The sequence below is a fragment of the Heterodontus francisci genome, chromosome 1, assembly GCF_036365525.1.
Source record: "Heterodontus francisci isolate sHetFra1 chromosome 1, sHetFra1.hap1, whole genome shotgun sequence".
In the NCBI taxonomy this organism is placed as follows: domain Eukaryota; kingdom Metazoa; phylum Chordata; class Chondrichthyes; order Heterodontiformes; family Heterodontidae; genus Heterodontus; species Heterodontus francisci.
In genome coordinates this window covers 199,401,037-199,427,225 of record NC_090371.1, presented here as the reverse complement: position 1 = coordinate 199,427,225, position 26,189 = coordinate 199,401,037, and the positions used below count along the sequence as shown (strand labels likewise).

General features: G+C 43.9%; 1 protein-coding gene across 1 annotated transcript in view; it reads left to right on the top strand.

Moving 5' to 3' along the window:
- Positions 1–3,157: 3,157 nt before the first annotated feature.
- The window catches only part of cpe (carboxypeptidase E), a 176,762-nt gene continuing 153,730 nt past the window's right edge, over positions 3,158–26,189 (top strand). Inside the window, exon 1 of the mRNA XM_068019572.1 lies at positions 3,158–3,534. Coding sequence (XP_067875673.1) covers positions 3,249–3,534 — 286 coding nt within the window. The 5' untranslated portion in view covers positions 3,158–3,248. The remainder of the gene's footprint in view (positions 3,535–26,189) is intronic.

Below are 26,189 nucleotides of genomic sequence, written 5' to 3'. Positions count from 1 at the left end.
AATGGACGGGTCTGCCCATTCCAGGATTGACTTCCTGTTTGTGCCCCGTGCTTTCACAATCAGATCCACCGACATCAAGCCCGTGTTTATTTTATTTTATTTTATTTAGAGATACAGCACTGAAACAGGCCCTTCGGTCCACCGAGTCTGTGCCGACCAAGAACCACCCATTTAATCACCCTACAGTAATCCCATATTCCCTACGACCTACCTACACTAGGGGCAATTTACAATGGCCAATTTACCTATCGACCTGCAAGTCTTTGGCGGTGGGAAGAAACCAGAGCACCCGGCGAAAGCCCACGCGGTCACAGGGAGAACTTGCAAACTCCGCACAGGCAGTACCCAGAATTGAACCCGGGTCCCTGAAACTGTGAGGCTGCGGTGCTAACCACTGCGCCACTGTGCCGCCCTGTGTTCTTCTCCGACCATTGCCTCTTACTGGCCGACTGTCACTTACAGGTCGACCAGTGGGTTGGCAGGGGGACATGGAAGCTGAATTTTACACTGTTATCCCCAGAGAACATTGAAGAACTCAAAAGGGATTACAAATGTTGGAGAACTGTGAAACTCCTTTTTGATTCTCCAGTTCACTGCTGGGAATCGATCAAGGAGAACATCAAGAGGTTTTTTTATCTTCAAAGGTGTTCAGAGGGCGAGAGCGAGACAGAGGGAAATGGCCTGACTCCAGAACAGAATGCAAAATCCTCTCTGGCTGCAGTCTATGGGGGTCGAGGTCAAGGAGGACCTCCAAGAGATGAAGAGACAGCAGGCCTTGCTCTTTTCCACGGAGGCCTCCAAGATCATCTTCCGGTCCAGAGTCCATTCCGTTGAGCAGGATGAGATGTGCTCGCATTACTTATTCCAAAAGGTACAGAGAGAGAGCTCTCTGATCAGCAGCCTGAAGGAAGAGGATGGCTCAGTAACATCTTCGCAGTCCAACATACTAAAGATTAGCAAATCCTCTTATGCTGAGCTGTATGACGTGAAGCCCACAGGCAGTGCAGCTTCTCAGTCCTTCCTGTCATCTATCATGGAGGCCTTAGATGACAGCATGAGGGAGAGACTGGACAAACCGCTAACTCTGGATGAGCTGACAAAGGCTGTCAGGTCCTTCGAGACGAGTAAAACTCCCAGAAGCCATGGCTTACCGGTTGAGTTGTATTTGGCCCTATGGGACTGGGTCGGCCTGGACCTGCTGGAAGTGTACGAGAGTATGCTTCTGGCTGGCAGCATGTCAGAATCCATGAGGAAAGGCATCATCACCCTCATCAACAAGGGGAAGAGGGCAGAAATCAGAAATTGGTGGCCTATCTCACTGCTTAATGTAGATTACAAGATTCTGTACAAAGTCATCGCCAGTCGGGTCAAGTGTGGAGTTGGTGATTCACCCTGACCAGACCTGCACTGTACCCGGCAGGAAGATCTCAGGATAGTCTCGCGCTACTCAGGGATGCAATTGCCTATGTACGGGACAGGAGGGTGGACACCTGCCTCATCAGCTTGGACCAGGGGAAGGCTTTTGACAGGATATCGCACATCTACACGATGGACGTGCTCTCCAGAATGGGGTTTGGGGAGGGAATCCGCAATTGGATTAAACTGCTCTACACAAACATCAATAGCGTAGTCTCAATCAATGGGTGGGAATCAGAAAGTTTTCCGATCCAATCTGGAGTCAGACAAGGCTGTCCATTCTCCCCTGTCTTGTTTGTTTGCTGTATCGAACCTTTTGCTAACTCCATTAGGAAGGATGCGGGCATAAGAGGGGTGACAATCCTAGGCAGCGGAGGCACTCAGGTAAAAACCTCCCTGTAGATGGACGATGTCGCTGTCTTCTGCTGGGATCCATCGTCCGTTTGCAGACTGATGAGTATCTGTGACCAGTTTGAATTGGCCTTGGGAGCCAAAGTCAACCACGGCAAGAGTGAGGCCATGTTCTTTGGGAACTGGGCTGACTGATCCTTTGTCTCCTTCACCACCAGGTCAGACTACTGAAGGTGCTGGGGATATGGTTCGGAAGGGCCGGGGTATGTGCCAAAACTTGGAAGGAGCAAGTAGCCAGGGTACACCATAAACTGAGCATGTGGGAGCTGCCATCTCTCTCCATTGTGGGTAAGAACCTGGTCATCAGGTGCGAGGTGCTCACGTTGTTGCTGTACGTGGCGTAGGTCTGGCCCATACCCCACTCCTGTGCTGTGGCCGTCAAGCGAGCCATTTTCCACTTTATCTGAAGATCCAAAATGGATCGGGTCCGGAGGGATGTTCAAACCTCTGGATAAGGGCGGGAGAAATGTACGATGTACCCAACATCGTCCTCATCCTGATGACCACCTTCGTGTGCGGCTGCATCAAGCTGTGTGTAGAACCCCAATATGCAAACACCAAGTGTCACTATGTGCTGAGGTTCTATCTGTCCCCAGTGTTGCGAAGGATGGGTCTGGTCACGTTGCCCTGGAACGCTCCAACCAGTTGGACTGTGCCCTACCACCTATACTTCGTGGAGGACCATCAATTTGGTGAAAGACGCTCTTTGGTCTGCCCGAAAAAAGATTTTTTTTTCCAAAATATACTTTATTCATAAAAATCTGTAAAAATTACATTGCCAAACAGTTTCCAAACAGCACCAAAAAATATAAACATTGCAAGGGAGATCAGTTTCCTTCAATACTGTCATGAGTTTCTTCCCAACCCTTCCGTTTCACAATTGTCATGTCAATTACAGTTTTACATTTACAGCAATTGAGAATATTAGCGATACAGTTCGAGGGGTTTACCATGGATCCAGCCCCTCAGGCAAGCTTGGTGGGGGAACCTTACACTGTGGTCTTTCCCCATTGAGCCTTTGCTGCGGCTGCCCCAAGCTTTAGTGCGTCCCTCAGCACGTAGTCCTGGACCTTGGAATGTGCCAGTCTGCAACATTCGGTGGTGGACAACTCTTTGCGCTGGAAGACCAGGTCTGCCCGAAAAAAGATGTCATGACACGCTAGAGCAAGAGAGATAAACAAGTGTGCAGTCAGAATGAAATGATCTCTTTTACCCTTGACAATGCCCTTTTAAAGTGTGCGTGTTCTGAGGTGTGTATATATGTGTGTGTCTGTCTGATTGGTTTGTGTCAGCAGCGAGCAGCTCCTCCCCTTTGCCGGGCTGTCACTGCTGCTTCTTGTCGGAGCGCCCGGGTCATTTTCTTCCTGTTCACTCGCTCAGCTCTGCTACTTTGAGGAGCGGAGCAGCCAGCCCGGTGCAACATGACCTTGTGGCGTCTTTTCCTGACCTGCTCGGCGGTGTGGGGCGCAGCAGCCTGGGCGAGGGCAGCAGTGCCCGCTGATACCCCAGGAGCACACTCTGGTTCCGACTGGGCGTCCGAGGGCATCCCGTTCGAGTATCACTGGTACACGGAGCTGCGCGAAGCCCTGGTGGGTGTCTGGCTCCAGTGCCCCAGCATCAGCCGCATCTACACGGTGGGCAAGAGTTTCGAGGGACGGGATCTGCTGGCCATCGAGATGACGGACAATCCTGGAAAGCATGAACCGGGTAATTTACACCGCGACCAGCGCCGAATAAATAATCCATTCTTGCAATTTTCAAAGCTCCTGAAATAAATTGCCTTGTCAGGCACGATAAAAAGGACATGATTTAAAGTCTTGTTGAAGACTGCAGTAATGATAGTAGCAATGAGTGAACATTCTATTTCACAATGTTTTCATTTCATGAATTAATATCGCAAAGCTTTTCCTTTGTGTTGATAATTGGGGAAGTGTTCTGTAAATATTGCAGGAGGCAGCGGCTGGCATATGCTAAACTAGACGGTTAATAGTTTTCTCTGGGGTCACCTCATTGCTGGCTCTGTGCTGCTGCTTGTCTCGGAATATCATATGTTAAGGTTGTGCTGAAATGTGTTATAGTTTGATAATCGGATTTTGTGAGAGGGGGCAATCGTCGAAGGATAGATTTAAGCCAAGGTGCTCCTGAACTACTTGCCTATTTTAACCTTTTACCACGGGTTCTGTCTTCTCACTTGTCCAGCAGTCCGCCCAGAAGAACCTGTGTTTAAAAAATCACGTCAATACATTGCCAGCCAATTTTTATTTAGTCTTGGTTGTATTTAATGGGCCAGTACATGTTTTCACCCCGTTCCTCCCTTTGAAGCCCTTCAGCTCATCTCGCTTACTCTTCCATTTTCAAACGGCTGATGTTAATCCTTTCTAATTTATATTTACATCACCATTTATCTTAACACCCAGACTTTGCACCGTTGTTGCATGCACGGATTTAGCCATGAGATGCCTTTTGAGCGTCCAACAAAAATGTCTTCTTGTTTGAGTCACCTCATGAGAGGGAGGGAGAGTTCTCCAGTCTTGCAGATTAAGATACTTCCAGATTATAAAGACATGTGGATTGACATTTGATATATAATGAAACAGATCCTATTGAGTCGCCCCAGCACATTTCACACTGCAGATGATGATATGTGACCGGGTTGCAGTTGTCATGGAGACTGTGCTCTGTCTCCAGTTTGAAGAACATTATTTTCAGTCAAAAAGGCAGATGCGCCTTCATTCAGCAATGTGTCAGCATATTCCAAATAACTGGGATGTGCTTCCTGGTGAAAAGAGTGATATTTACAGTGAAGGAATGGAAAAAAAACGCAAGGTGAAAATGTATTGAAGGTCGGTGTGTAGTGAAACATGGCATTTCACGGCATTCCATCTGGCAGGTTCGCAGTTTGCATTGGAAGCTTTGTGAGGGACTAGCTTGTTTTAAAAATATGCAAACTGTCCTCACCAAATTTGTCACATAAGAAAATAATTATTTCAGATTCAGTTTTGAGGAATGATTATCCTGCTTTTGAAAAATACCCATAACATTATTTGGAAATGCCCCAAATATCTCCGCTCACATGGAGTGAAAGCTATCATCCCTGTTAGGCCATTAAGTTGTTTTAAAGGCAGGGCTAAGGGGTTAATAAGAAAATAATATGCTGGAAATTAAAGCAATTGGGAATAGATCAAAATACCTTTGTCACATATAAATTCACACAGGAAGTGTCATTTATGTTGCAGCGAGGGGAAAAGAATAAAAGGAGAAAGTTGCTTCCTTGTATAATTGCTAACTGTAAAAGTTGAATGTTAATTGGTACTTATTTGCAGTTACCTGGAATCCTTGTTTGAATGAATGCAGTTAATTAATATTACATTACCATAAGTCCAAATGATTGTAGCAATCACAGCATCTTTCAACACTGCTGCTAATGGCATGTAAATCAATAGCTATGGATAAGGTTCCTTACAGACTGGAAAGCAAAGAGCACCTTTCTCAAAAAAATGGAATGTGACCTTTCAGAAGTACTTCATTTTATTAACTGTCTGAATAGAAACACATACAGTCTTTCTTCTGCCTGCTGTTTGCTGCCCATTACAGTGTAATGCGAGCAGACATCTGATTCATGTTAATGATGTAGATCGAAGGAGGTTTTCAGCTGTATGGTGCTGTTAAAAGCTGAGAGCGACATTTCAAGCTTTTCTGGGTTTGCTTGCATTGATGCATCAAAATTCTCTTTAATTGTATGAAGATTATGAGCATTCACAATGCTAACTGTATCTTGCTGCTCAATACCTTGTGCATTTCCAAAAAAGTCTGGCTGCAATTGACTAATGCTTCCTGCACAATACTTGCACCCACTTGCTTCTGTTATTCTTCCTAAATGTAACCTAGAATGGCTGACATGTAGAGAGGTGGATGGATGGAAACAGTAACGTGGGTTAAACAGCTAGTGAAGTACTGCAGGAGTGTAAAACACTGAGAAGCAGCTGTTTATTGTTCGACAGTAAAGGACTGTGAATCAATAAACTGAGGCCATACAAACATATCTACGAACATATGAATTAGGAGCAGGAGTAGGCCACTCGGCCCTTTGAGCCTGCTCCGCCATTCAATAAGTTTGTTTATTTATTTAGAGATACAGCACTGAAACAGGCCCTTTGGCCCACCGAGTCTGTGACGACCAACAACCACCCATTTATACTAACCCTACAGTAATCCCATATTCCCTATCACCTCCCTACACTAGGGGCAATTTACAACGGCCAATTTACCTATCACCTGCAAGTCTTTTGACTGTGGGAGGAAACCGGAGCCCCCGGCGAAAACCCACGCAGACACACGCAGGTACAGGCAGTACCCAGAATCGAACCCGGGTCCCTGGAGCTGTGAGGCTGCAATGCTAACCACTGCACCACTGTGCTGCCCATGGCTGAACTGATTACTCCACATTTCCACCTACCTCCGATAACCTTCCACCTGCTTGCTTATCAAGAATCTATCTACCTCTGCCTTAAAAATATCCAAAGACTCTACTCCCACCACCTTTTGAGGAAAGAATTTCAAAGACTCACGGCCCTCTTGAGTGAAAAAAGTTCTCCTCATCTCTGTCTTAAATGGCTTATTTTTAAACAGTGACCCCTAGTTCTAGATTCTCCCACATGGGAAACATCCTTTCCACATCCACCCTGTCAAGACCCCTCAGGATCTTATATGTTTCAATCAAGTCGCCTCTTACTCTTCTAAATTTCAGCAGATACAAGCCTAGCCTGTTGAAGCTTTCCTCCTAAGACAGCCCGCCCATTCCAGGTATTAGTCTAATAAACCTTCTCTGTACTACCTCCAACGCATTTACATCCTTCCTTAAATAAGGAGACCAGTACTGTACACCGTACTCCAGATGTGGTCTCACCAATGCCCTGTATAGCTGAAGCATAACTTCTCTACTTTTGTATTCAATTCCCCTCACGATAAACGATAACATTCTATTAGATTTCCTAATTATGTGCTGTACCTGCATACTAATCTTTTGTGATTCATGCACTAGGACACCCAGATCCCTTTGCACCTTGGAGCTTTGCAATCTCTCACCATTTAGATAATATGCTTTTTTATTTTCCTGCCAAAGTGGACAATTTCACTTTCCCACATTATACTCCATTTGCCAGGTCTTTGCCCACTCACTTAACCTGTCAATATCCCTTTGTAGCCCCCTTATGTCGTCTTCGCAAGTGACTTTCTTACCTATCTCTGTCATCAGCAAATTTAGCAACCATACCTTCAGTCTCTTCATCTAAGTATTTATATAAATTGTAAAAAGTTGAGGCCCCAGCACAGATCCCTGTGGCACAGCACTCGTTACATCTTGCCAACCAGAAAATAACCCGTTTATGTACTCTGTTTCCTGTTAGCTAGCCAATCTTTTACACGTTACCCCCTACACCATGAGCTTTTATTTTCTGCAATAACCTTTGATGTGGCACCTTATCAAATGCCTTCTGGAAATCTAAGTACAATACATCCACCCGTTCCCCTTTATCCACGGCACATGTAACTCCCTCAAAGAACTCCAATAAATTAGTTAAACATGATTTCCCTTTTACAAAACCATGTTGACTCTGCCTGATTACCTTGAATTTTTCTAAATGCCCTTCTATAATATCTTTAATAATAGCTTCTAACATTTTTCCTAAGACAGAGTTTATCTTTTAAGAAAGCATTTGATAAGGTACCACATTAAAGGATGCTTAACAAAATTGAGGCTCATGGACTAGGAGGGTCAGTGTCCAATTGGATAAAAAATTGGCTTAAGGATAGAAAACAGTGAGTCATGGTAAATGGTTGCTTTTCAGACTGGAGGATGGTAGACAGTGGTGTTCCCCAAGGGTCAGTGCTGGGACCACAGTTTTTAAAAAATATATAAATGACTTGGATCTTGGAATACAGAGTAGAATCTCAAAGTTTGCCGATGACATCAAACTTAGAGGTGTGGCACACTGTGAGGCTGTTATGAATCGCCTGCAACAGGACTAGATAGACGAGCAGAATGGGCAGACAGGTGGCAGATGAAATTTAATACTGACAAGTGTGAGGTGATGCATTTTGGTGGAAGGAATAGGGAGAGGCAATATATACTTAATGGCACAGTTTCAAAGAGTGTGCAGAAACAGAGGGACCTGGGGGTACATGTGCATTGATTTTGAAGGTGGCAGGACATATTGGTTAGTAAAGCATATGGGTCTGGAGTTTCATAAATAGTCATTGAGTGCAAAATCAGGGAAGTTATGCTGAATCTTTATAAAGTTCTGGTTAGCACCAACTGGAGTATTGTGTCCAGTTTTGGTTACCACACTTTAGGAAGGCTGTGATGGTCCTTGAGAGGGTGCAGAGGAGATTTACCAGAATGGTTCCAGGGCTGGAGGATTTTGGTTACAAGGTTAGGTTGCAAAAGCTGGGGTTGTTCTCCTTGGAAGAAAGGAGATTGAGGGGAGATTTAACAGAAGTGTTCAAGATTATGACAGGCTTAGATAAGTTAGACAAGGCAAAACTGTTCCATTAGCAAATGGTATAAGGACGAGGGGACACAGATTGAAAGTTTTGGGCTAAATATGCAGGGGGAATATGTGTAAGTACTATTTTACATAGCTGGTGGTGATGACCTGGAACTCGCTGCTCATGAGGGTGGTGGAAGCAGAGACGATCAGTAACATCAAGAGGAAGTTGGCTGGCCACTTGAGAGAAAGAGACAGGGATCAAGTGGGGGAGTGGAACTTACTGGATAGCTCCATGGAGAGCGGGCACCTACTCGATAGGCTGAATGGCCTCATTTTGTGCCATGTATGACTCTATTTGTGTGCATATGTGAAGCTGTAGTGGTGAAAATGGCATAGTTCTGAACTGTACATTTACTACCTTACTGAATAGCTTGGGTGTTGTGGACTATTTGCTACTTGTACAAAACTGTTCTGTTACCACAGAGGAAGAACACCTGTAATTAATTTGTAACTAATATAATCCTCCCCTGCATATATTTTGCTATGCAAATAACTGAGGCAGCCAAGCCAAAAATGAGAATGTTCACTCACTAATCATCCTGTTAAAAATGTTAGTTAGTACAAGGCTGCATCTTCCCAAAGGTCGATAGGAAAAGCTCAACAAGTCTCCACCTTTTCTTGAAGGAGAGAGGAGAAAGGCCCCTTAGAACACTTGCTAGCTTTGAGGATGGACAAACTCACACATATGGCAAACAGACTGGTAAGTCAGGCTCCCTCGGGGCTAAAACTTTGACCCCAGAAATATGAAACAAGTATTATCAAGGTGTGTGTGTGCATACAAAATGTATCTTGTCAGTTTTAATTGTGTGGTGAAAATTTCTCATTGATCTTAAGGAATGATGGAAGTGAAATTCATCTTTGGGAGTGCAAGATGGAGTGAAGGCGCATCAGCAGCCCAACGATTGGGTCGCCTGTTTACCACTACCACCCAAGTCAAGTTTCACCCTTGGTGTGTTATATATTTTCGATATACTCCTATCTTGAACTAAAGCACTTCACCATCACCTGGAAGCTAAATCCTTTTCGTTATGTCACTCTGTGTATGACCCTGAGTTGCTCTTGCAGAGAGCTGGCACGAACACAATTGGCCGAATGGCCTCCTTCTGTGCTGTAACCATTCTATGATTCTAAATGTCATTGAATATTTTCTATGAGATAATACAGCCAGAAATGGGGAAAGTAGCAAATATTTTCATGGATGATAAATTATTCAGTGCTGGTATAAAAAGTAGGACAGTCATTAGACACCAGAGAGTAGTTTATTGTCACCTTTGAAATGTTCTGACCATTTATCCATGGAATGGATTTGGGGGGGAAAAAAGAGTTACCTTTTACTTTAAAATATTTAAATCAAAGTGAAATCATAAATGCTAGAAAAAGGTTCTAAGACAGAAGGTGGCTAAAATGACAGAGTCACTGACTTGAAATGTTAACTCTGTTTCCTTCTCCACAGATTCTGACAGACCTGCTGAGTATTTCCTGCATTTTCTGTTTTTATGTGTGGTAAAACATAATTGCGATAAGCTTTGATGTTGTTTCTGCATAGGTTGTAAATTAGTAAATCTTTAGCCTGTCTTGACCAATGGTCAGTATTTGGCACCCACTGTATTTGGTAGTCTCCATTCCTTTTTGGCTGAAAACAAAAGGAGATTAAAAACATAGACACTGTCAATTATTCTTATAGGAACAGCAGAGAGGTCAAGCTTTGGCTAGACTGAGAAAGAGGAGGATGGAAAAAAATCTCTGCGTGGTTAAAATGGAGAGGAAAACAGGACATCTCAAGGCATTTTCTCATTGGAAGAATCATGAGAAAAGATGCAAATTATGCCAGGGCTCCATCCAACTGTCTGTTTTCTAAAAGCTTCTATAGCTCAAGTACTTTACTGCCTCGATAATGTGGGGACTTTGGATAGAGACACGATGACATTCTCCTCTTCTTTTGTAAATTCCTTTATGACAAGCTCAATCCTTTTCTCCCAAAGTGGAGATTTATGGTCAGTTTAAATTTATATACAATTTGCTGCCAATAAAAACCCCCCAGATATGTTAACATGGCTTTATAAATGGATGACTTAAATGATCACTAGTGGGAAATTACCAACTCAGGATGCAGACGATATCATGTCTAGCTATCAACATAAGTACCTTAAGAGCCCCCCATTGGATGATTCCCCTACTGTAACATATTTACAATAATTACTATATTACAAATACATCAGTTAGATAATTAGATTATCACTCACAGAGAGAGAGAGAGAGCTTTTAAAATCATAAAATAACCTGTAAACACCAAAGCAGAGAAGACTGGACAATCTACTGACCATGGGACTATTTTGGTATGAAGATCACCCATGTTGCCACCCAGATTCATTGCAAAGCTCTCATTTTGTTTTGTAAATTATGCAATGTGACAATGTAATTCGTATCAAAAAAAATTGAAAGAAAGAATATGTATTTATATAGCACCATACATGGCCCGCAGGACATCCCAAAGCTCTTTGCAGGCAATGAAGGGTAAATCAACATCTGACATGTGGGAGTCTTTCAAACTAGAATCCAGGACCAGCATGTTCCTGTGAGGAAGAAGGATAAGTTAGCAAGTTTTGGGAACCTTGGATAACGCGGGATATTGTGAGCCTAGTCAAAAAGAAAAAGGAAGCATTCGTAAGGACTGGAAGGCTAGGAACAGACGAATCCTTTGAGGAATATAAAGACAGTAGGAAGGAACTTAAGCAAGGAGTCAGGAGGACTAAAAGGGGTCATGAAAAGTCATTGGCAAACAGGATTAAGGAAAATCCCAAGCCTTTTTATACGTATATAAAGAGCGAGGGTAACCAGGGAAAGGGTTGGCCCACTCAAGGACAGAGGAGGGAATCTAAGTGTGGAGCCAGAGGAAATGGGCGAGGTACTAAATGAGTACTTTGCATCAGTGTTCACCAAAGAGAAGGACTTGGTGGATGATGAGCCGAGGGAAGGGAGGGTAGATAGTCTCAGTCATCTCATTATCAAAAAGGAGGAGGTGTTGGGTGTCTTGCAAAGCATTAAGGTAGATAAGTCCCCAGGGCCTGATGGGATCTACCCCAGAATACTGAGGGAGGCAAGGGAAGAAATTGCTGGGGCCTTGACAGAAATCTTTGCATCCTCATTGGCTACAGGTGAGGTCCCAGAGAACTGGAGAATAGCCAATGTTGTTCCTTTGTTTAAGGAGGGTAGCAAGGATAATCCAGGAAATTATAGGCCGGTGAGCCTTACGTCAGTGGTAGGGAAACTATTAGAGAGGATTCTTCGGGACAGGATTTACTCCCATTTGGAAACAAACGAACCTATTAGCGAGAGGCAGCATGGTTTTGTGAAGGGGAGGTCGTGTCTCACTCATTTGATTGAGTTTTTTGAGGAAGTGACGAAGATGATTGATGAAGGAAGGGCAGTGGATGTTATCTAAATGGACTTCAGTAAAGCCTTTGACAAGGTCCCTCATGGCAGACTGGTACAAAAGGTGAAGTCACACGGGATCAGAGGTGAGCTGGCAAGATGGATACAGAACTGGCTTTGTCATCGAAGACAGAGGGTAGCAGTGGAAGGGTGCTTTTCTGAATGGAGGGATGTGACTAGTGGTGTTCCGCAGGGATCAGTGCTGGGACCTTTGCTGTTTGTAGTATATATAAATGATTTGGAGGAAAATGTAGCTGGTCTGATTAGTAAGTTTGCGGATGACACAAAGGTTGGTGGAGTTGCGGATAGTGATTAAGATAGTCAGAGGATACAGCAGGATATAGATCGGTTGGAGACTTGGGCGGAGAAATGGCAGATGGAGTTTAATCCAGACAAATGTGAGGTAATGCATTCTGGAAGGTCTAATGCAGGTGGGAAGTATACAGTAAATGGCAGAACCCTTAGGAGTATTGACAGGCAGAGAGATCTGGGCGTACAGGTCCACAGGTCACTGAAAGTGGCAACGCAGGTGGATAAGGTAGTCAAGAAGGCATACGGCATGCTTGCCTTCATCGGTCGGGGCATAGAGTATAAAAATTGGCAAGTCATGCTGCAGCTGTACAGAACTTTAGTTAAGCCACACTTACAATATTGCGTGCAATTCTGGTCGCCACACTACCAGAAGGACATGGAGGCTTTGGAGAGGGTACAGAAGAGGTTTACCAGGATGTTGCCTGGTCTGGAGGGCATTAGCTGTGAGGAGAGGTTGGATAAACTCTGATTGTTTTCACTGGAACGACGGAGGTGGAGGGGTGACATGATAGAGGTTTACAAAGTTATGAGCGGCATGGACAGAGTGGATAGTCAGAAGCTTTTTCCCAGGGTGGAAGAGTCAGTTACTAGGGGACATAGGTTTAAGTTTAGAGGGGATGTGCGAGGCAAGTTCTTTACACAGAGGGTGGTGAGTACCTGGAACTTGCTGCCGGGGGAGGTGGTGGAAGCAGGTACGATAGCGACGTTTAAGAGGCATCTTGACAAATACATGAATAGGATGGGAATAGAGGGATACGGACCCCGGAAGTGCAGAAGGTTTTAGTTTAGGCAGGCATCAAGATCGGCACAGGCTTGGAGGGCCGAATGGCCTGTTCCTGTGCTGTACTGTTCTTTGTTCTTTGTTCAAAGTTATTTTGTTCAAATCAAGCAAAATGATCCACTAATGCTCAAAGCATTACTTTTTTATATCACTACACGAATGTAAATTGTATTGATTGAATTAAATAAATTGGATTATAACCATTGCTCTATATGTTCACTTCCTGTGAAGTGCAGCAGCTTAATGATTCACGCATGGCGGGTACAAGTGACAGTGTGACAGATTTTGAGTAACTTAAGTTTATTCCAGCACATATGGAGCATGGATTCCATTTAATAGAGGGAGCAACTAATGTTACCAAACCTGTAAAGATAGTGGCAACAGACCAGAATTTATACTATTTTCCTCTTCTTCCTAAATCCAATGGTCAAAAGCCATGTGACTAATAGTAACTGTATGTTGTATACAGATAGTTCATCTATGTTAGTACTACCTATCGATTGTATAGGTTGGTCTGCTCGGTCTAGCTGCTTAGCATTCTTGCAGCACTGAATTGTTGCTTCTGACATGGCTGAAATCCTATTACTGTGCACATTAATATCTAGCTGCTTTCCAGTTTCATAACTAAAAAGTAGTTGCATTACAGAAAGAAGGCACTTCCATTTATATAATAGCTTATCTCCTCCTCACAATATCCCTGAGTGTTTTTACAATTAATGGATTGCTTTTAAAGTGCAGTTACTGTTTGTCTGAAGAGAGGAACTTGGTCAAATCACAATCACCAGGGAAGCGGTACTGAGCAAACTGAAGGAGATGTGGGTTGACAAGTCCCCGGGCCCTGATGGGCTTCATCCTAGGGTGGCTAAAGGGGTGGTAGATACGTTGGTGTTAATTTTTCAAAATCCGCTATTGAAGAAGCGGGGGTGGGGGAAGCAGAAAGCAACTATAGGCCAGTTAGCTTGATGTCTGTCATGGGGAAGGTATTAGAATCGATTATTAAGGAGGCTGTAGCTGGGCATTTGGAAAAATCAAGGTAATCGGGAAGAGTCAGCATGGTTTTGTGAAAGGGAAATCGTGTTTAACCAACTTATTGGAGTTCTTTGAAGTTAATAACATGTGCTGTGGATAAAGGGGAGCCTGTTGATGTACTGCACTCGGATTTCCAGAAGGCATTTGACAAGGTGCCACATAAAAGGTTATTGCGCAAAGCAGAAGATCATGGTGTAGGGGGTAACATATTAGCATGGATAGAAGATTGGCTGGCTGGCAGAAAACAGTATGCATAAATGGATCCTTTTCTGATTGGCAGGATGTGACGAGTGGAGTCCCGCAGGGGTCTGTGCTGGGGCCTGAACTTTTTGCAATTGATATCAATGACTTAGATGAGGGGAATAATGGCATGGTGGCTAAATTTGGCAATGACGCAAAGATTGGTCGGAAAGTATGTTGTGAAGAGGACATAGAGAGGTTGCCGAATGATACAGATAGTGTGACGGAAACCACACCTGCCAAAATGAGACATTAATTTCTTCATATGGAACATTATTTTTGAACTATTACTGGACTTGAAATAACTTATTTAAAAAGACCACAGCAGTGGCTGAAAACATGGCTGCACATTTGCATTCTAAAAGGCAGTTGCATGAAGAAGACAATGGGAGTATTCCCTGATTCAATTAGCCAGATGGAATTTTGTCAATGGCAATGATCAAGAGACATTGAGAGTCATTAAGCCAGCATTCCACTCTCTATTCTTTCTCCCCCGCCCCTCCCACTGAGAGTGTCCAGTAAGCTTGAAGGAATCCACAAACCTTGCAGGAGAGGCTGTTCTAAATAAGGAGCTAGTCAAATGCTTAACTTGCTAGCCATCCTCGGGATTTTTGAATTGTGCCTGACACAGAGAACCATTTTGGGAAGAGCTGGCAACTGAACTTCAAGAAGAGAGCATCGCTCTCGCTCTCGCGCGCTGTCTCGCTCTCGCGTGCTGTCTCGCTTACGCTTTCTCTCTCTTGCTTGCTCGCGCTCTCTCACGCAAAGTTCCAAGGGCCATGGAAGTAACTTAAGCCTCAAGACAGAAAACCAGTGAAACAAGTTTGCAAGTATGCACTGGGCCCAATGAGAACTGCAAGACTTAACTTCAGTCAAAGACTTTACCTTCACTCAAAACCAGTAACTGAATTCCATCTATTACTTAAAACCTTTCCCCTTAATTCTTTCTCTTCCTCTGTCTCTATTTGCGTGTGTTCATCACGTATGCATGCTAGCATGGTTGTATTGCATGGTTTTAACTGAATTAGAGTTTTAAGGTTAATAAACTTACACCTTTCTTGTTTAAATCTGAGAAAACCTGTCTGATTTCTTTGCCATTACAATTAGAGAGCAGTAAGCAAGGACTCATTGAAGGGAAGCTACCCTGTTGCGGCCAAACCAGAAAAAGGCTGAGAGGGGAGCCCTAGACTCCGTCCTCACCTGGTCATAATAGGTTGAGCGAGTGGGCAAAAATCAGGCAGTGGGAAATGTGAAGTTGTTCACTTTGGCAGAAAGAATAAAAAAGCAGAGTATTACTTAACCGGAAAATGACTGCAGAATTCCAAGGTGCAGAGTGTTCTAAGGAGTCACAAAAAGTTAGGATGCTGATACAGCAAGTAAGAAAGAAGGCTAATGGAATGCTATCTTTTATTACAAGAGGAATTGAAAATAAAAGTAAGAATGTTATGCTTCAGTTATACAGGGCATTGGTGAGACCACATCTTGAATACTGTGTGCAGTTTTGGTCTCCTTATTTAAGGAAGGATGTAAATTTGTTGCAGGTGGTTCAGAGGAGGTTTATTAGATTGATACCTGGTATGAGCATGTTGTCTTATGAGGAAAAATTGGACAGACTGGGCTTGTTTTCACTGGAGTTTAGAAGAATGAGGGGAGACTTGATTGAGGTATATAAGATCCTGAATGGTCTTGACAAGGTGGATGTGGAAAGGATGTTTCCTCTTGTGGTGTGTCCAGAACTAGGGGGCACTGTTTTAAAATTAGGGCTCGCCCTTTTAGGACAGAAATGAGGAGAAATTTTTTCTTTGAGGGTTGTGCAACTTTGGAACTCTCTGTCTCTGGAGGTGGGGTCATTAAATATTTTTAAGGTGGAAGTAGATTCTTGTTAGGCAAGGGAATCAAATGTTATCGGGTAGATGGGAGTGTGGAACTTGAGACATAAACAAATCAGCTATGATCTTATTGAATGGCGGTGCAGGCTCCAGGGGCTGAATGGCCTACTTGCTGCCCTTGGCCACACTCTGCCTTGACCTACAATATGTCTCAAATAGGTCACTTTGGCCTGAGCGAACTCGCTTTTAGCTAAGTTAGCCGCTAAGTTAGCCGCTAAGTTAGGGTTTTGGAGACTTGTTAATAAGGCTCTTAAATAGTTTAGGTGGTCTTCCCAGGTATCTCTATAGACCAGCAGGTCATCAAGGTAGACAGCACAGTTGTTTAAACCAGCCATCACCTGATTCATCAGTCTTTGAAAGGTTGCTGGGGCGTTGTTTAAACCAAAGTGCATGACTTTGCACTGGAATAGGCCGTCTGGGTTAGAAAAGCTTCAATTTCCTTAGCTTGGGTGGTCATAGGGACATGCCAGTACCCTTTTTAATCAATTTTATTGATGTAAGTGGAGTTGCCTACCTGCTGAATACATTCTTCAATGCGAGGAATCGGGTATGAGTCTGTTCAGGTCACTGCATTAACCTTTCAATAGTCAATAGAGAGTCTTTTTGATCCATCCGGCTTGGGAACTAATACCATCGGAGAACCCCAACTGCTTTGACTAGGGTCATTGTCCAGCACATTTGGATCTCCTCTCAGACTTGAGCCAATTTATTGGGGCTCAGGCAATTTGGGTTTTGTATAATAGATGGGGTCTCCCCTACATCCACATCGTGGGCTGAATTTTGTTCAGCTCCCGACATCGGGATTCGTGGTGGGGTGATGGGGGGAGGGCTCTGGGATTGCCTGGTCCGATCTTCCCTGCGGCGGCAAGGCTCCGTGGCAGGCTCTCCACTGCTCGGCGACAGGACCCAACTTCAAATATTTAAATTGGGTGTTTGCATGCATTTAAACCCAACCCTTAGCGATCTTCAGTATGCCTTCACTTTTCCGTCCAGGGAAAGCTGGAGCCACCGAGGTGGGGAAGTAGGGAAACCCAGCATTTTTAGTGTAGTGGGGGTGGCGGTGGGGATGGGGTCAGTTCTGCATTTTTAGTGTGGAGAGGGAAAGGGGTGAACTCTGCAATGTTAGTGTAGTGGGGGATCGGGGGGGGAAACATTTATTTTCAGTGTAATGGGGGGTGCGGGTAACAGGTTCAACTCTGCATTCCGTACACAGGGCTGGCAGCCCTTTAAAAACGGCGCCTGCGCAAAGACAGCTGCCGCTGTTCAGTGTTGCCGAGGCTGCTCCTGCCATGTGATTGGTGGGGGGGGGGCAGTGGGGGCAGCTGCCCTTTTATATTCTAATGAGCTGCCAGGCTGCAGTGGTGTGGCAACGGGTGGCCTGTGCTTGCCAGCTGCCACTATTTTAGCCCTCTGCTGCTCCCGGCAGCGGGAAAACAAAATCCAACCCCATCAATGGTCAAAGAGGTATAACCCGATTTGTCCCGAAACATTTCCCCAAACTCTCTCAGCATTGTTGCTAAGCCTTTTCTCTGCTCATCAGTTAAATGGTTACGTACTGTCTCTAGTCTTCCTAAAATTTCTATGTTGACTAATTTCACAGTTAGGGGGTCAATCTGAGAATTTTCCAGGTTCCCTTCCCCCAGCTTCTCTTCACTATTGTTTCCATCCTCTACTGTTCTCACTACCTGGCATACATTCACTGGTTTGTCCTGTTCCCAATTATGATATTTCTTTAACATATTTATGTGGCATCATTGTTGTTGTTTCATTCTCTGGTCTCGTGTGTTAATCAAATAATTTTCCTCACTTATCTGTTTTCCCACTCAGTATGAGCCACTAAATCTCGCTTTCAGGAGTTTGCCCTTTAATAGCAACAGTACCAGGACCTGATCCCCTGCTTTAAATGAACCTGAGTATGTCTGTCTACTTGCCTTTTTATGCTCTGCTGAGAGGCTTTAAGGCGCTCCTAAGCCATGGCACGTGCTTTAAAAAGTTGCTCGTAAGGCTGAAACATAATTTAACAAAGAGGTTTCCTCCCTTTGATCTAGAAATTTTTCTTTGATCAGCTTAAGGGGGCCTCTCAACTCATGTCTGTAGACCAGTTCAAACGGACTGAAGCCTGTTGATTCATTGGTGAATTTTGAATAGCAAACAGCAGAAAAGCTAATCCTTTATCCCAATTGTGGGGATACTCTCAGCAGTAGGCTCTGATCATGGTTTTCAGGGTTTGATGAAAATGCCCCAGAGCCCTAGGTGACTGTGGGTGGTATGCTGAGGATTTTAAATGTTCGCTGCCGAGGTTATTCATAACCTCTTGGAACACCCGGGACATAAAATTAGATCCTTGAGCTGATTGGATCTCTTTGGTCAGTCTATCATGGGTGAAAAACTGGGTCAGTCCCTGGATTGCAGCTTTTGCATCTGGCATCTGGGAATCGGGTGGCCATATCCATAATTGTTCACAAATACTGAAAACCTGCCCTAGTAGAAGGTAAAGATTTGTCTACACAATCTACCAGAACTCTGCTAAAGGGTTCTTGGAAAGCAGTTATGGGTATTATTAGGGGGGTGGGCTTGACTGCAGGTTATAGTTTCCCAACAACCTGGCAGGTAGGGCAGGTCCTACAAAATTCAACTACATTTTTGTGGAAGTGAGGCCAATAAAAGTGTTGGCTTATCTGGGCCTGGGTCTTTCGAATACCCACATGCCTAGCCATAGGGATTTCATGGGCAATTATCAAAATTTCCCTACAATATTTGGGGGGAACTAAAATTTGGTGGACTACTGTCCACTCCTCCACACTTTTAAAAGTGCTTATAGCACTACTAAAAATGATGTCGGAGGAGAATATAAAATTGGGAATGGTGTGGCTAATACCATTAGGTATTATCACCAATGACCAACCATTTCAGTGACCATGACAGATATTGTGCCTAGTGGCTGATGATATATTCAGGTAAAACTCATTTAGTTATTTGTTGGCACAGTCGTAATTTCAAAACAAAAGTGGGAATCATGTGACATCACCAGGTGTATACTATTGTAGCACACAATTTGTATTAACATACAAATAGGCTATGTTGTTAAAATCAGCCAACAAAATCAACTTAACAATAACAACAGCTTACATTTATATAGTGCCTTTTGCATATTGAAACATCCCAAGCTGCTTTGAATGAGTGTTATCAAACAAAATTTTTGACACCGCGCCACATTAGGAGACATTGGTGCAAGAGCGACATAGATTTTAAGGAGCAACTTTCAGAAGAAAATAAAGGTACAGAGATGGAGAGGCTTAGGGAGGGAATACCAGAGCTTCAGGTCCATCTGTTTGAAGGCACGGCTGCCAATGGTGGAGTTATTTAAAATCAGGATGCAAAAGAGGCCAGATTTGGAGGAGTGCAGATATTTTGATTAGATTAGATTAGATTAGAGATACAGCACTGAAACAGGCCTTATACTAATCCTACACTAATCCCATATTCCTACCAAACATCCCCACCTGTCCCTATATTTCCCTACCAATACTAGTGACAATTTATAATGGCCAATTTACCTATCAACCTTTGGAGGGGCATTAAGGCTGGAGGACAGTACAGAGATGGGGAGGGGTAAGACCATGAAGGGATTTGAAAATGAGGATGAAAATATGAAAAAAAATTGTAGCAAGAAAATAATCTGCCATTATCTGCTAGCCACATGTTCCAAGTTCAGGCTGATTCAGTCTATTTCTGCTTCAAACTCTGAGGAAATATCTTTCAATGTTGCTGCACTCTATCAACATTATGGTTGGAATTTCAAGGTGAGGTTGTGGCCCTGTCCACCGGTTGAAAGTTTGGGGTGAGTCCTTCTCTGCTGGGCCTGGAAGCCACACTGCTATTTTGTGTGGCCCAGGCCCTTAATTGGATTTAGAGGGGCTTCTGTCCCTCTGAGTCAGGGTGTCCTGCCTCCAAGAGCTGCCGGCCAATCAGAGGGAGCCACTAAGAGTGGTGGCAACTGCTGGGAATGCACCCAGCAAGAAAATGACAATGTACACCGGCCTCCAAAAAGGTAAGTGGGGGTCGGGCCTTGCCAGGGACAATCGGCTGGGCCCCGGCAAGGGGGTGGGTCAGAATCTAGAGTGGGGAGGTTGTTTTGGGATGGGGGGGGTGGGTGCAGCCTCTGCTGCTGCGGGGGGCCCTCCATGGGGCATGGAGTGCCCGATCAGCAGGGCCCTCCCCCTCCCCACTCCCCCCCCCACCTCCCAGCCCACAAGGACGCTGCCAGGTATTACCAGTGCCTGTCCGTTGCTGGTAAATAATGGGCCACTAAAGGGCCTCAATTGGCCTGGGGTGGGCGGGCTGTTTGCCATCTCTCCTGCCACTGGTAAAAGGTAGGTGATGGGCATGGAGCCCACCCTCCCCCCACACAATTTTACACCTCTCCCCCACCTCCTAGCCCACGCCTGGGGGTGGGGGCATTAAATTCCAGCCTATGTTTTTTGATGTTAAAGGCACTATGAAATGCAAATGTTGTTTTCTTGGATGAAAACGATGGTTTATGAACCTAGAGATGGTGATGTTGTGCTGGAGTGATTTTCAGGTGGTCATTTCCTACAGAAGGCTGCTCTGAAAGCTCAAGCCAAACAACATCACAGTGGTCACCAAAGATGATACCAATGCTCTCTGGTCACTGTCTGATACAAGACTAATTTTCATATGTTTTTTAGGCTTTGTTTTCCTTCAAACTGTGGATGAAATAATATGTCGTGCCAATCACAATTGCTTATACAACGACATCACCATATCATAGATTATCATCCAGCACTCCACAGTATGCAAATGTGTGATTAGATCACAAGACACTGAACAATGGGAACAATATCTTAGTGAATTAGTGTTATCTCAAGAGCTGTAAGTTTGCAAAGCACCCAGACTATTATTTCGTGCCGCTCTGGATCAACTAGCGTAGAGTGCATCACTGGCTGGATGTTGTGGCTATGTTAGCAATATCCAAAGTTCCTTTCTGGAGCTTTGAAATAATGTTTCCAGGACAACAAAGCAGTTTCCTTATTGGCAATTGTATCTTTTCACAATAAAATGTGTACTTTGAAAATAACAAACTATGTTTTAAAGATTCTCACTCATTCCTATAACTGTAAAAATGCCATTATATTGTACAAATAAAACCATGCTCTTAAACATTGCTTAAAAACATATTTCCTTTATCTTGTATATTAATTTTGCCATACTCAGACATTTTTGAATGGTGAAAGGACGATACTAAATTACATTTTTATAATGGGAGGAGATATTGCCTGGGTTTACCAGTGACCTCACATGCAGCAGATAAGGCAGCTGCCTGCATGGATGCAAATAAGTATTCAACTTATCGACATTTTCCTTGTTACGGTGGCAAAGATGAAGTATGGTTGTAATCACATCTGGGACGCACACTGAATATTGCAGCCAATATTGATGCATAATTTGCCCTACTTCACTGACAAATAGCTGTGTCCTCAAAAAAGACCAGGCATATGCTGGGTACTCATTAATTTGTCAGACTACGAGTATTGATGGAAAAGAGGGGCTTTACCTTTGGTAAAATTGGAGTGCAGTAAAACATAGGCAGGATTTTGTTGGATGTCAGGGTCAAGTGGGTCTCCTAATCTCATAAATAAAAGCAAAATACTGCGGATGCTGGAAATCTGAAACAAAAACAAGAAATGCTGGAATCACTCAGCAGGTCTGGCAGCATCTGTGGAAAGAGAAGCAGAGTTAACGTTTCGGGTCAGTGACCCTTCTTCGGAACTGACAAATATTAGAAAAGTCACAGATTATAAGCAAGTGAGGTGGGGGTGGGGCAAGAGATAACAAAGGAGAAGGTGCAGATTGGACCAGGCCACATAGCTGACCAAAAGGTCACGGAGCAAAGGCAAACAATGTGTTAATGGTGTGTTGAAAGACAAAGCATTAGTACAGATTAGGTGTGAATACACTGAATATTGAACAGCAGCAAGTGCAAACCTGAAAAAAAACCTGAAAAAAAACAGTGGGTAAGCAAACTGAACAAACTAAGATGAAATGAAATAAATGCAAAAAAAGATAGTTAAAAAATGTAAAAAAGAATGTAAAAAAAAAGGAAGAAAAAATAACTAAAAATGAAAGTAAAATGGGGGGGCTGTCATGCTCTGAAATTATTGACCTTTTGGTCAGCTATGTGGCCTGGTCCAATCTGCACCTTCTCCTTTGTTATCTCTTGCCCCACCCCCACCTCACTTGCTTATAATCTGTGACTTTTCTAATATTTGTCAGTTCCGAAGAAGGGTCACTGACCCGAAATGTTAACTCTGCTTCTCTTTCCACAGATGCTGCCAGACCTGCTGAGTGATTCCAGCATTTCTTGTTTTTGTTGTCCTAATCTCATACTGTGTCAGGAGCAGGCACCTGACCTCTTTTTTTTTGCCTGAATTGGCCAGTTAGTAACTTTTGAGACACCTGATGACACCTGTGAGGAAACCAACTAGCAAGGCCAGGAGCAATACAGCGGAAGCCGTATGGCAACCAGATGTGTCATTGCCAATGGCTTGCTCATGCCGAAGAGGTATCTCTTACCCCTCTTGCCCATTTTTGATTGCTGCCTGGCATTTATGAATGGTAAGACATGAATTGATGCTGAGCAATGGAGGTCTGTGAAAGGGATGCTTCGTTGTTTGTAGGACTGCTTTGTGTTGGGGGAAGAAGGGTGATGTGGTTTTTTGTGTGTGGCTGTCAGATAGGTGGACTGGTGGAACTTAAGTGAACCTGTCTATAATGAGGGCATTCCGGACTGTAATGTGTATCACTGCTAGTGCCTTGACCACATCACTTTCTGCCTCCTTCTCCTCCTCCTCCTCTGAATCATCTGAAGAGGCTCCTTACAGAGACTCTGCACCTTGTTCCTCCTGGAGATCTAAACCTCGCTGCTATGCAATGTTGTGTAGAGTGCAGCCAGCCCACCATGACCAGTCTGGATACCCTGGCTGGTGTGTATTGAAGATCCATCCAGGTACCAGAAGCACCTCTTCGGCATGAGCAAGCCATTGGCAATGACACATCTGGTTGCCATATGGCTTCCATTGTATTGCTCCTGGCCTTGCGAGTTGGTTTCCTCACAGGTGTCATCAGGCATGTTTCAAGTGAGTATCCCTTGTCTCTAAGCTGCCAGCCAGTAAGTCTGCTTCAAGGTGTAAAGAGATTAGGGAGCGTGGGCTGCCTCAGGATTAAAGCATCACAGCAGCTGTCCAGGAATCTCGCGCACACCTGCTTTAACATCTTTCTATGGTTGCACACCAGCTGCACATTGATGGACTGGAAGTCCTTTTGGTTGATGAACATTCCTGGGTGATCTGGGACTTCCTTAATTGCCACATATGTAGAGTCAATGATACCCTGCACCTGTGGGAAGCCAGCTAGAGCCACAAACCCCAGTGCTACTCACTCTGACTGGCATCATTGGTGGCAATGTTGCCATAATTGCCTGCCCTGGAAAACAAGCTATCCGCACCGGTCTTATGCATTTGTGAACTACTGACTCAAAGATCCTGCAAATGTCTCCAGCAGATCCTAGGAGGAGCCAGAGGCAAAGAAGTTGAGGGCAGTGGTGACTTTGACAGCCCCTGTTGAAGCGTGGCCACCAGGTCCACTTGGCAGCAGGTCTTGTTCCAGCAGGCTGCAAATGTCTGCCACCACCTAACGCGAAACCCTGAGCCTCCTGACCTACTGATGTTCTGACATGATGTGGAAGCTTGTCCTTTGCCACAGGCTCTGTGAACCAGGTATGGCCTCTTGCGAGCTGCACATCTCTGCTCATTCCTTCTTGGAAATGCAGGCCTGTGAAGAGTAGGCTGGTGCTACTCCTGCTGGTGCTGTTGGTCATCTTGGTCCTCATCTGAGGCCCAAAGTAAAACAGCATAAGTGGCACCCATACCACTCTGAAAGATCACAGCACCAAAGTGAAAATCAAATGTACAAACCTCAAGTTGTGGAAGTAACCTCTTCGGCCTTGTTCATAGTACTTGTGCTTTCAGGGAATTGGGCAAGCAATCAACTGTGATGTTTCAGTACTTATTGGCTTATTTCCCTATCATGTATTCAATCCCCACAATTGACACTGTGTGCTCTCATCTTGCTTTCACTAGGGGGTTCCAGGGAACTGGGGAACCCTGTGCACCCACAATTAAATTCCTAAAGCCACTTTACTATCACTGTAGTTGAGCAATTAACATATTGACATCCCGCCTCCCCTGAGGGGTTTGCTTGCGTGCACTGCACTGCAGTTAAACGTGGAAGTCGGCGGGTTGGAGCAGGCTTCTCAATGTGTTTTCTGTTTTTCTGTGCTTTTAATCAATCACCTGCTCCCAATCCCATGTGCTCCTGCAAGCTAAATTTCAGCCTTACATTTTAGAAATGTTCATACATTCCTATAACTGTAAAAATTATAATAGTCCATAATTTGCTGTAGCATATCCTCCAATAGCATCTGCTGTTACACTTGCATGTTTAGGTTTCTAACATTTTTTGCATGACAAGTTGCTGAAAGTACACTGATAATGGTGCAGTGAGGGAAACAGGGTGGAGTGAAGAGGACAAGCTACTGTGTATCTCCTTAACCAATCAGATTGAAGGATTGAGAAATAAAAGCACAGTAACTGAGAAGGGAGTGTGAATTAGAATGGGTGAATTCAATGTCAAATCAGGTACAAAAAGAGAAGTAAAGAGAGGGAAAGAAAGATTAGATTGAGAGTGAAAGAAAAGAGATACAAAGGAAAAGTAAGAAAACACTTATTTAATTTTAAATTTTACATTTTTTTAAATCTCCAACAATAATTAACACTTGAAGGAATGAAACTCTATGCTTGTTATAGCTAATTTTCAGCACCACAGAGTTAGTTTTCTAATGATTAACACCTATCACATCATTAAAAGGGTACTTAAAATGGACAGGAATGGAGAAGACTTAACTTTCTGTGGCAAGTTTAGTTTGTATCTAGCATGCAAATATAGGAACGTAAGAAAGGAGTGGGCCATTCAGCCCATCGAGCCTGCCCCACCATTCAATACGATCATGGCTGATTATCCACTTCAATGCCTTTTTCCCACAATATATCATTATTTAAAAATCTGTCAATCTCTGCTTTAAACATACTCAATGACTAAGCTTCCAAAGATTCCAGAGATTCACAACCCTCTGAGTAAATACATTTCTCCTCATCTCTGTATTAAGTGGCTTCCCCCTTTTTTGAAATTATGTCCCCTGGTTCTAGATTCCCCAACCAGGGGAAACATCTTAGCTGCATCTGCCCTGTCTATCCCTTTACGTATTTTGTAGGTTTCAATGAGAGTATCTGTTATTCTTTTTAACTCTCTAGGGAATACATGCCCAGTTTCCCCAATCTCTCTTCATAGGACAGTCCCACCATCCTGGGAACAAGTCTAGTGAACCTTCCTTGCACTCCCTCTATGGCAATAATTTCCTTCCTAAGGTAAGGGGACCAAAACTGCATACAATAATCCAGGTGCAGTCTAACCAAATTTCTATACAGAAGCAAGACTTCACTACTCCTATACTCAAATCCTCTTGCAATGAAGGCCAACATTCCATTTGCCTTCTTAATTGCTTGCTGCACTTGCATGTTAGTTTTTAGTGACTTATTGACAAGGACACTCAGGTCCTTTTTGTTTATCTACACTTTCTAATCTCTTACCATTTAAGAAATATTCTGCATATCCATTCCCTCTACCAAAGTGGATAACCTCACATTTTTCCACATTACATTCCATCTGCCATGTTTTTGCCCACTCACTAAGTCTGTCTAAATCTCCTTGAAGCCGCTTTGCATCTTCGTCACAACACACTTTCCCACCTAGTTTTGTGCCATCCGCGAACTTGGAAATATTACATTTGGTCCCCACATTCAAATCATTGATATATATTGTGAACAGCTGGGGCCCAAGCACTGATCCTTGCGGTACCCCACTAGTCACAACCTGCCAATGCGAGAATGACTCGTTTATTCCTACTCCTCTGTTTTCTGCCTGTTAACCAATCATTAATCCATGCCAGTATATTGCCTGCTATCCCATGTGCTTTAATTTTGCTAACCAGCCTCC